The sequence below is a fragment of the Apteryx rowi genome, unplaced genomic scaffold, assembly GCF_003343035.1.
Source record: "Apteryx rowi isolate R43461 unplaced genomic scaffold, aptRow1 scaffold_837, whole genome shotgun sequence".
NCBI classification, from domain to species: Eukaryota; Metazoa; Chordata; class Aves; order Apterygiformes; family Apterygidae; genus Apteryx; species Apteryx rowi.
Window position 1 is genome coordinate 117,395 of NW_020451135.1, and position 10,286 is coordinate 127,680.

At 43.0% G+C, this 10,286-nt stretch overlaps 1 protein-coding gene across 3 annotated transcripts in view; it reads right to left on the reverse strand.

The window, feature by feature from the left end:
• Window positions 1–239: 239 nt before the first annotated feature.
• TRIM71 (tripartite motif containing 71) overlaps window positions 240–10,286 on the reverse strand; it is an 18,065-nt gene continuing 8,018 nt past the window's right edge. The window contains exons 2-5 of one of the 3 annotated variants that reach the window (XM_026089942.1): window positions 9,492–9,568; window positions 7,472–7,714; window positions 6,110–6,244; window positions 240–3,113 (exon numbers count right to left, since the gene is read on the reverse strand). In XM_026089942.1, the coding sequence (XP_025945727.1) occupies window positions 1,662–3,113; window positions 6,110–6,244; window positions 7,472–7,594 (1,710 nt within the window). In that variant the 5' untranslated portion in view covers window positions 7,595–7,714; window positions 9,492–9,568 and the 3' untranslated portion in view covers window positions 240–1,661. Of the gene's footprint in view, window positions 3,114–6,109; window positions 6,245–7,471; window positions 7,988–9,491; window positions 9,569–10,286 lie in introns of those variants that run through there. The other 2 variants (XM_026089941.1, XM_026089943.1) reach the window with 2 other exon arrangements.

Consider the following 10,286-nt stretch of genomic DNA (forward strand, 5'->3'; position numbering starts at 1 on the left):
CCAAAGGTCTTATCCAGAGGATGAAGCAACAGCTCTCTAGAGACCACATCAGTACTAAGAGCTCAATTGGAATGCAAGAAACTGAAGAATAAACTAAAGACTTCCAGGGATTCACAGTCACATGGTTTTACTAAGATGATCTCCATTCTCCCAAACCTTTCCAAAAAGTCTGCTTCTCAGAAAAAGTTTATATCCCTGAAAGGGCTAATTTCCCTCCCCCCCCTTCCCCCAAGCTTTAAAGAATCAGATTAATTTATTTTACACAGAATTCTTTGGTACTGCCCTGGAACAAAGCAGCAAAGCTTTATGTGAATCTAGTTTGCCTTATGCTGGTAACTTTTTATTTAGATCTGTAGCAAAACAGTACATAGGGCCAACAGGCCTGCCCCACCCTAAAAACTAAAATAAACCTTCCTGAACATTTCAATCCAGCTCTCAAGGGAAGCAGAGGATGAGATGAATTTTATTCTGTCACTGATCGAGGTATTGCAATCCCCTTTAAAAGACAAAAGCTGTGGACTTCTCTGAAACGCACCCTGAATCTCCAAAGCTGYGCTTATTCTTATTTTTGGAAAAAGGTACCACTTTGTTTTAACAAATCCATTCAACTTTATTCCCTTAAAGTCTTTCTACAGGGAGGGGAAGAAGAAAAAAAACAACCAAAAACTAGTCATTTCACAAGAAACAACCTTAAATCAAGGGTTTGATTTTCCTTATTTTGATGCTCCTTGTAACCTCTGCTGTTATCCAAGTTAGTTGCACATACTGATAAAAAAACAATAGTAACTTTCAACCCCCCCTCCCAAAAAAAAAAACCCAAACCAAAAAAACCCTAACTTAGCTTTCAGGTGAAAGCAGTAAAAGAAATACTCAAAGGACAGGATACATTAAAGGAAGCCCTGCTTTTTATCTAAACTTTATAATGACTGTACTAAGCCACTAAAATGAATAATTTGGTTTAAACTTAAAGAAATATTGTGCATTTTTATCAGCTTTGCTTTGTGCTGTTTGATTACTGTGTTTTAGAAAAATACACAGAAATGCCAAAAAAGATGCAAACTTGCTCTTTCTGGTGAGTGAATCCCACTCATTTTCACAAATCGTTTAGTCTTCTGGAAACAAGACACTGTGCTCACCAGTAAATCAAACACACTGAGGTATAAAAAGGAGAACAGGAAAGAGTTCTCTGCTGCAGCAGCAATTCAAAAAAATTCCCCCCTCCCATGTCCCCAACCCACAACTCTGCAGTATGATCAAGAACACAAATTCTCTGCAAATACCTATTACTTCCCCCCCCATTAAAAAAAAAACAACACACACTATAGAGAGCCTTTTTGGCTTAGTCTACAGAATTCACCACACAAATCACCTAATGTGCACAGCAACACATGTTTGTGCATGAAACCCCATCCAGGGGAGAGGTAAAATTTTCTGAACTGCGAGTATGTGGGGAGGGGAAGGGGGAGAAAAAACAGGGGAGGGAAGGGAGGACAATGAGGTAGATAGAATTTAACTTTACAGGCTCACTCCCTGCAGAAAAAGATAAGTACATTCATCTGTAAAAAAATTAAAGATGAGGTAGGTTTGAATTAACGTTGTATTTTTTCATTTTCTCTTAGAAGAATTTCCCTGAGACAGTTTCTTCCTAATTCAAACACAGATTAGAAGACGAGAATTCGATTGTTTCCAAAGTCGACCACAACAATCATGCCATCAGGGGTGACGGCTATACCTGAAGGACGGTCCATTTGACCAAAGCCACTTCCCTGAGTGCCAAACTTGCATAAAAAGCTACCATTTGACTCGAATATCTGCACCCGGTGGTTCCTGGAATCGGCCACAATGATGCGCCCCTCTTGATCCACCGCCACTCCCTGTGGGCGCAGGAACTGGCCGTTCCCAGTACCCTCTGAGCCCAGAAAGCGCGCTGACTGGCAATCTGGATGGATGACCAAAAGGCGATGGTTGTTGAAGTCTGTCACTACCAAGTGGCCCTCGTGATTGAAAGTCACACCTCTGGGGGAATCAAAGTGCTTCCAGAGTGCCCCTTCAAAGCCATACTTGTTCAGAAACACACCATCAGGCCCAAAAAGCTGAACGCGATGGTTCCTTGTGTCAGAGACCAGGATTTTGCCCTCCGTGTTGACAGCCACATCCCATGGGTAATTGAATTGCCCATTCTTGGTTCCTTTCTCCCCAAATTTCAGAATGAACTGCCCCTCAAATGTGAAGATCTGGATACGATGATTGTCCTTGTCAGCCACAATGATTCTACGCGAGATGTCGCAGGCCACGCCAGCAGGCCGATCAAACTGGCCAGGTCGGGAGCCCAGTGTGCCAAACTTGTGATGGAAAGTCCCGCATGGCTTGAACACCTGGATACGGTTATTACTGCGGTCAGCAACGATGATGTAGCCTTCTTTGTCTACACTAACACCCCAGGGGCGGCAGAGTTTGCCATCGCTGTCTCCCTCGCTGCCAAACGAGAGCCCAGGTAGCCCAATACCAATGTAGCTGCGGCCGGATTTCACCATGACTTTGAAGGGGCTGTTCTCAATGTGTTGGTTGCACATCATCACAGACACCAGGTGCTCTCCCTCCAGCTGTGGACGGTAGCTGACCAGGTAGGTCCCATTCTGCTGATCACTGACATCTGCCCCAAACAGGTTTCCATCTGGGCCCATCACCACTGCAGAGATCATGTCACCTCCAGAAAGGCGAGGCTCACCATCATGGTCGTAGCCTATCACTGTGAAAGAGGCTACTYTGCCCTGCAGTGCACGCTTGAGGCCTTCCCCAGTGGCTTTGGTCAGAGGAGCAAAAGCCCCACTGCTGACAAAGCCCATTGATTTAATGGCCATATACAATGCCTGATCAGGGGGAGTAAACATGATCCTGTCATCCTCCTGTGGCTGGAGAAGACCTCTCACGTTCTTCAGCTCCTGCACCTGAGCCAGCATGCGGTCCCGAGCCAGAAGAATATCCATGGTACGACCCTCCTCCAGGACCTGCTGGACAGCACTAATAGTGTTGTCAAGCTTATTTAGGTTCTGACGTAACTTTTCAACTTGCAAGTAGAGTGACTTAGCCTTGACTTGACGAATCTTTTCCACCTTGTGGGGAAAGGAAGGGAGGAGAAGAGAGGAAAGGAAACAAAACAGAGATGTGGAACATTTATATCAGGAAAGACAGAAATATTTCCTAATGTGACTCTTCCACACAAAAAATAATTATGCAGTTGTCACAGGATGTGATAACCAAACAGAACTGCACAACAAGCCCTTCAGAAACCACAATGGGGAGAGAGAAATGAACAAGAACAACTGTATCCAGATAATCATCTGAGGGTTACTATTCACTCCTGTGACATGCATCCTTTTTTTTTGGGGGGGGGGGTGTCTTCCTTTACAGGCTTGCTGCACTGGTATGCCATTTGAAAGGAAGAGTTGCTTGTTTATTAACTAATAACGATCTCCTTCCTAAACTGCTATTCTACCTTCTAGTCATAAGGCACATCTTATTTAGACTCTGGAAAGYAGAGAAACTTCCGTGGGTTCCCAAAAATGGATCCCCCCTCCCCCCACACCAAAAAAACTGAGCAGAGGCTGACCCTACTCTAAAAGGAGACTGGAGGCCAATCTGAGTTTCAGAAGGTGGGCTATTATCACATTAGATTGAGGCTAGGAGTCAGCACCAGCTAAGAGAAGTGGGTTCTCCTTACCTCCCAGTCTGCCAGAACTGTGCTTTCAGTTCAGTCTATTTGTACGTGACTGGATAATACCAGACATCTCCCTCCAGGATTTTTAGGGTCCAATTATTTGGTTATTTTCCTTATAGCAAATACTGGCAATCATGCTAAACTACTGCTTTACAACAAGACATCTTAATGTCACTTAAAAGGACACAGAAGGTTGCTGCTAGCTCCTGCTTGGGGGACTGAAACTCAAACAAATATGCTTTGTTTATAACTGTTTTATACATGCCTGTGGTTCGGTTCTTTACTTCTGAAAAAGTTTTTAGACCATCTGGCAAAGACACCTGCTTTGTAAAAGTAAATGAAACATGCAATTACTTTGTTGCTGCAAAAATGCATTTCATTTGCTTGGCTGCAGAACAACAATATTCAGACCAACCAGCAAAATATTGTAGTGAAGAACAACTCGCTGTCTAAAGACCCCTGTCACAGTAGTGAGCAGATGAAAGAAGAAATTCACTACAGACAAACATGCTGTATCACTGAAGTTAAAATGCAAGCGGATTTTACCTGTGTGTTTCAAAAAACTGAAGAGATGCTTCCTCCAACAGCTCATTAAAAATCACAAGTTTTCAGAAGAGATCAGCAAACTGGGGCACTTCCAGTGCCTCAGCTTTGGTACCAAAAATTATTCACTAACATCATTCTTGACATTAGGGCTTAAGCTTTCTGCTTTTTTTTTCCTGGCTAAATTTATTATTTATTATTAGTATTTTTACTACCAAGAACCAGTTTTCCTTCTCAAAATGTGTATTTATAACCTGAAGAGAACTTGCTCTTAATGCAGACATCCCAATAAAGTGCATTTATGCAACTTCTATAGATACAAATGGCTTAGGGGCAACTCTTCTCCTGTACTAGGAATAACTTGAGAGAAAGCTGTCAGGCTTCTCAGGAGAGCTACCAGTGGAAAGTGAGCTTGTAGTACAGTAACTATAAAGTGCATTTTTTAAGCTTACAGTCCACATTCTAAAACATACAATAGTCTCCTAATGGAGATGTTTGTATGGAACTACTCTAGCTACAGTGAGACTAAACTTTTACCAAGAGTGGTCATTTTGCTGGCAACAGACGTTAAACCAGAAAAATCAATGTGCCAGTCAGTGTTGCTGGAGAAGGGGCAGGGGAGAAGCAGTTTACGGATGGCACTGCTTCCTAGCAGCGTGTGCCCATGCAGCCATGTGTGCAGCAAGTCATCCTGCCCCATTTTGCCAGCACAGGCAGCAGCCATGCAGGGCCTGGTCTCCTACTGCACTTAGTCTGGTGCAGCTGAAGATTACAGGAGCATTGTCTACTCACCCCTTCTCCCACCTCGACCACACATTTCTACTCCCTGCCCTGTATCAAATTTAGCAAACATGGGGCCATAGGACAAGTCAGTTTGACTCACTGCTGATCTGAAAGGACTAAGGGGGTTTCTGTTCAGCTCAACAAGTTGGACCAAAGGCCTGATCCAAACCAACTTCTGCTAGGCAAGCAGGGAAAAGCCATGACCACTAAGTTACCTTTCTGGAATAAGACACTTTTGGTATTGGTATTGTCTCTACTGGAGAGGAAGGGCAGGGGTTTGAGGGGGTGCAGCCAGTGCACCACATACACATCACTGCTGAARTGAGCGCAAGAGTCTGGGACTGTGTAGATGCTCCTACTGCAGTCTACTTTTTACTTTATTAGTAAAGAACTGCATTATTACCTCCCTTCCACCACAAAGAGAAGGACACTACCTTTATTGAAAGTAAAATATGTTTTTGGATGGGGGGTGGGGGGGGGAACGAAAGTTAGTCTTGTGGAATTCCTACTCGTCTGTTCCAAGGAGAAAAAAAGCTTCCTTTACATGCAAAGGAAAGAAGCAAAGTAGAGCACATAAGCTGTACTTAATTCTGCAATGGTGTATCAAAGAGTTTTTAAAGACATCTTTGAATACAAGGTATCAAAGACACTTCCCCATGCTGTCAGTACTGGAGACAGCCCTTTTTCCAGGGCTGTGAGGTATTGCAGCTGAGCCAGTAGGGGGAGTGTCTACCTTTCCTGTGGGATTGAACTTGTGTGAGGATACAGTAGTCCCTGTTAAACAAACAAACAAAAAAACCAACCAACCCCCCCCCCTCCAGTTTCTAATATTAAGAGATACCTTCAATACAAAACTATCTTGGCCCAGATTCCAGCATCCTGCTTCCTACAGAACAGCAGCTTAACCCCTAAGTTTATTTTAAACTGTAGTGTTTGAATTCAGAGTCAACGTTCCTTGGATGGGCAGCAGAATCTGACCCTGCACCAGTTAAAAAGCATGTTTCCAGTTTAAAAGGTCACCTGCTAGCAAATAAAGTGTACAAAATACAAATATTAGGCGCATACCTTCCAGAGCAGCTCGCACTCCCGCTCTTCCAGGGCCTTCTTATGTCTAGCTGTCACTGCTTTGACTTCAGACTGTACCACCTTAGCTTTCATCTCAACCTGCTCTGCCACTGCCTGGGCCTGTTCAATGCTCAGCTGGAGAGGGGGGGGGGAAAAAAAAAAAAAAAAAAAAAAAAAAGCACGCTTACAGTTCAGCCAAACCAATTAAAACTGCATTAGAGAACTGGCTCTTACATTTAACTCTATGCCTGCAGCAGAAGGCACAAAGTGACTCTCCAAGTTTTATCAAGCCATCATCCATTTCAAACATCAAACCCTGGAAACTGACATAACTAAAAAAATCCATTACACAGGGTTTAAACCTTCAGGGTACCCTGCATCAACACCACAGACTAAGGTTGTGGTGCAATTTCAGCAAGCAGTTGATGTGAACTCAAACGTAAGAGAGTTGTACACAGACATTCAGGCTCAGGTTCTACCGTGTATAGAGGGTCCAAAGTTACTCTTGGTCTTCAAAATGGTTCAGACTGGTGTTCTGCAGCACACACTAACTGCTTCCAGTAAGAAATGGCACTGTAACAAACAGACTTTTATCTCTGCAGAGCTGCACAGAAATACCTTAACAGAATATAAATAGGTAAAAGAATCTCCACACAGACTAGATAGTGATTACTAAAAAACCATTAATGGGGTTATCCACACTTTGGATAGAGACCAAACTGTTAGTTTTTATTAATAATAAAGTATAAGTATTGAAATGCATTCTGTAGCAGCGCTCTGCACGCATGCAGAATATGTTTGGAAGGAACATGTACAGTGACTAAACCTCTTTTCTCATCTAAAAGAACAAAATTCTGCAATTTTTCAAGTTTCCTTCTCAAGCTGCTCCCAGTTTCACAAATTGTTACAGAAAAGGGCATAAAAGCAAACAAGATAAAAGCAGGCAAATCTGAGGGATCAAAACTACTACAAAGGAAAATTTTTATAGCAAGAATTAACTGGATCTTTAGAACTAAACCTTGAATATTTCTGTCATGCAGTGAACCAGCATTAAGTGTGCAGATGAGATAGTGAATCCTTAAAGGAGGCATTAGTTTATTAGTTACAGAATCCTGGGAGAAAAAAAAAAAAAAGTATGGCACTGTACTAGCAAACATTTGATTTTTCTTTCCTCCTGTCATAAGGAAGGCATATCACAGCATCTTTTTATCTCTAGGATTTTAAGAATTCTGGAGCTGCTTATATCAACATACTGAAAATAATTATCCAACCCCCTACAGACCTACACCACACACCACTGCAGCAGCTTGACTGGCAAGAATTTAGTTTGTTGATGACTGAGAAAGGAACTCAAGAACTCACCTCTTTGCTCTCAATACATACTGAAAGCCATGGAAACATCCACAGGTATTTGTTTTTCAAATACAGCATTTTATGATAGGCTTTACAATGCCTTTCCCTCATTCTGGTCTGAGATGGGTCCATTTCAGAGCTTTTGAGCTGTTTGAGCCTAGATGGTGAGGGAATGCTTCGGCAGAAAGCATCTTTAGGAAGCTGTGCTTCACGTGTGGTGTTATCCAAGATATTGTTCCTCAGAAATGCAGTCTTAATAAACAGAAGGCAAAAGAGTAATTTACTAAAGGCTTTACAGTAGTACATTTGGGGCCTTCTGGCAAATATCCTCAGTTTAATTCTGTACCTGTGTATGTACTAATCAGTGAGCCACCTGATGTGGCAATCACAAGCTATCTGACATGATCCAGCTTTGTCTAGAAAGTCAGACAAGGGCTTTGTTATCTTTTATGGAAGTTAGTCATCAGTATTTCCAGAATCTRATCTGACAAATATAACAGTAGCTAGTTTATACCAGTAATGGGAGTGTTACCACTCAATAGAACATCTTCATAAAAGCAGAATTGTACTGACACTTGGATGTTTTTCCATTTCAGGCAGTTACTCGAAAAATACATTTAATTTAACCTAGTTGTTTTAAAGTCACATGAAACTAGAAGACTGAAGGGAAAGAGAAAGACCATGCAACTTGGTCAGAGGATTGGAGACAATGAGATGAAGACGACCCTGAGAAAACTCTCAAAGATGATGGCAGCGTTTCTGGTCTTTAATACCAGGAAGCCAACAGCAAACTGTTTGGTAGAAGAAAATGGGACTGCTGCTTCAAGACTCCTTGGTAGAACAAGGCTAATTAAGAGAAGCATGTTCCTTCTTCATGCAACTCCCAGTTCTGTCACCTTGGCTGCATTTTTTAAACAAGGCTTAGACTTGGGGACAGTTCAAATACCCCACTCCCACTGGAGGCAGACCTGACCTGTCTTCATGCAAAGCTTCTGGCAGACAAATCTGACTCAATGCTTCAAGATCACAGAAAGTGAAAATCCCATTACAACAATTAGCAAAGCACAGATGAAGTCACAACTGCCCACAGATTAAGACTTGATGTAAGCCAATAACTCTGTCCTTGCAGGAAGGGGTCTAAATGCAAGAAATACTGTGCTTCTATTTCACCTGTGCCTCACAATTCAAATACAGAGGCAGCTTCTACTACAGGGAGAAAGCGTGTATTTCTTCAAAACTAACCTAGAGGAGTCTTATCAAGTACAGCAAAACACCCTCCTGCTTTTGCAAAAGGAAGCAAGTATCTCCTTAAATATTTAAGTGCTAGGGAAAACTACACTGCCCATGCATATTCCAATTCTAGCAAGGATGCCTGTGGAGGCAGAAAAGTCTTGGTTTACCCATTTGAGCTTTCTGAACAGCAGTATCTATTAGGACCATGGCCTGTGTGCCTTCTCATACCTTATAGCTAAGAGCAATCCCAACTACCCTCACAGTACTTTATCAAAACCAGAATCCACCTCTCAAGAACTCTGTAATAGCAGGAGAGGTATTAATCCCTGTAGATTGTGATCTTCCATTTGTAGGAACCACACAGTTACAGCAAGGTAAGCAACTGTGCTATGAATGCATCCCCACACACTAGTCTCTAGAAGCTGCACTCTGTAGCATGAGGTTGTCTGCCAATAACTTATGATGCCACCCTGATTCACTCTACAGGTCTGGGGCTGGAATAGCTCACAGAAGGGCAATGAGTGACACCTGAAGCACTAAAGCTCTAATAAACAGGCTATTTTTGGACTGCCCAAGATACTGACAAAGCTTTGGACAAGATCACACTATCCCTCATTATGCCCAGACAGGGTAGAACAATCTAGGAAGGCTGACCAGGCAAACACACAGTAGCAGGTAGTGACTGGGTGGGGAGCAGGGGAAGGGAGGGCAGGCAGGCAAGTTCTTATATAAAGAAGCAACATTTCGTGTTCTGGTCAGGCACAATCTACAGCAAACCCTTATTAAAGGAAAGCACCTTGTACTGATGAACTCTAGTGGCAGGTGATAACTGTTCCAGTACTTGCGAATGAGATGGTTAGCCAGCGCACGTGCCTGGGAAACAGAAGACAAGGGCTGGGTTTAACAGAGCATCTGGTTCAGTTATTGAAGTTGAGAGGGATGCCAACTATGTTGGCCCTTGCTGTTGGTTGCTACAGTAAATTGCTTATTTGCAGCTATACCTATTCACTTGCATGACTTCCCTGCGGCCCGAAGATGGACAAGACACTTCTCCTTCCATTAAGGATGTCAGTGTGTGCATGTGCGTGTGTGTGTGTGTGTGGGGGGGGGGGGCAACAAAAAACAAAAAATCCTTTTGTCCTGCTGCTTTTAAAGGAAGGACTTCCTAATGCACCTTGCAAACTTCAGGACTGATATTGGTACTTCCAGTTCTTCAGATTAAAATTTAAGCAATGACAGTGTTTGTGCAGGTAATGGTGTTCCACAGGGCCATGAAAAAGGAAACCTTGTAATTCAAGCCTCTAGCAGGGCAGAGACACAAACGTGTTTTCATGAAGGAAAGCAATTCAGCCCCGCAGACATCACAGAATCACAGAATGGTTGAGGTTGGAAGGGACCTCTGGAGATCATCTAGTCCAACCCCCCTGCTCAAGCAGGGTCACCTAGAGCACGTTGCAAGGATCACGTCCAGGTGGGTCTTGAATATCTCCAGAGAAGGAGACTCCACAACCTCTCTGGGCAACCTGTTCCAGTGCTCTGCCACCCTCACAGTGAAAAAGTTTTTCCTCATGTTCAGATGGAACTGTCTGTG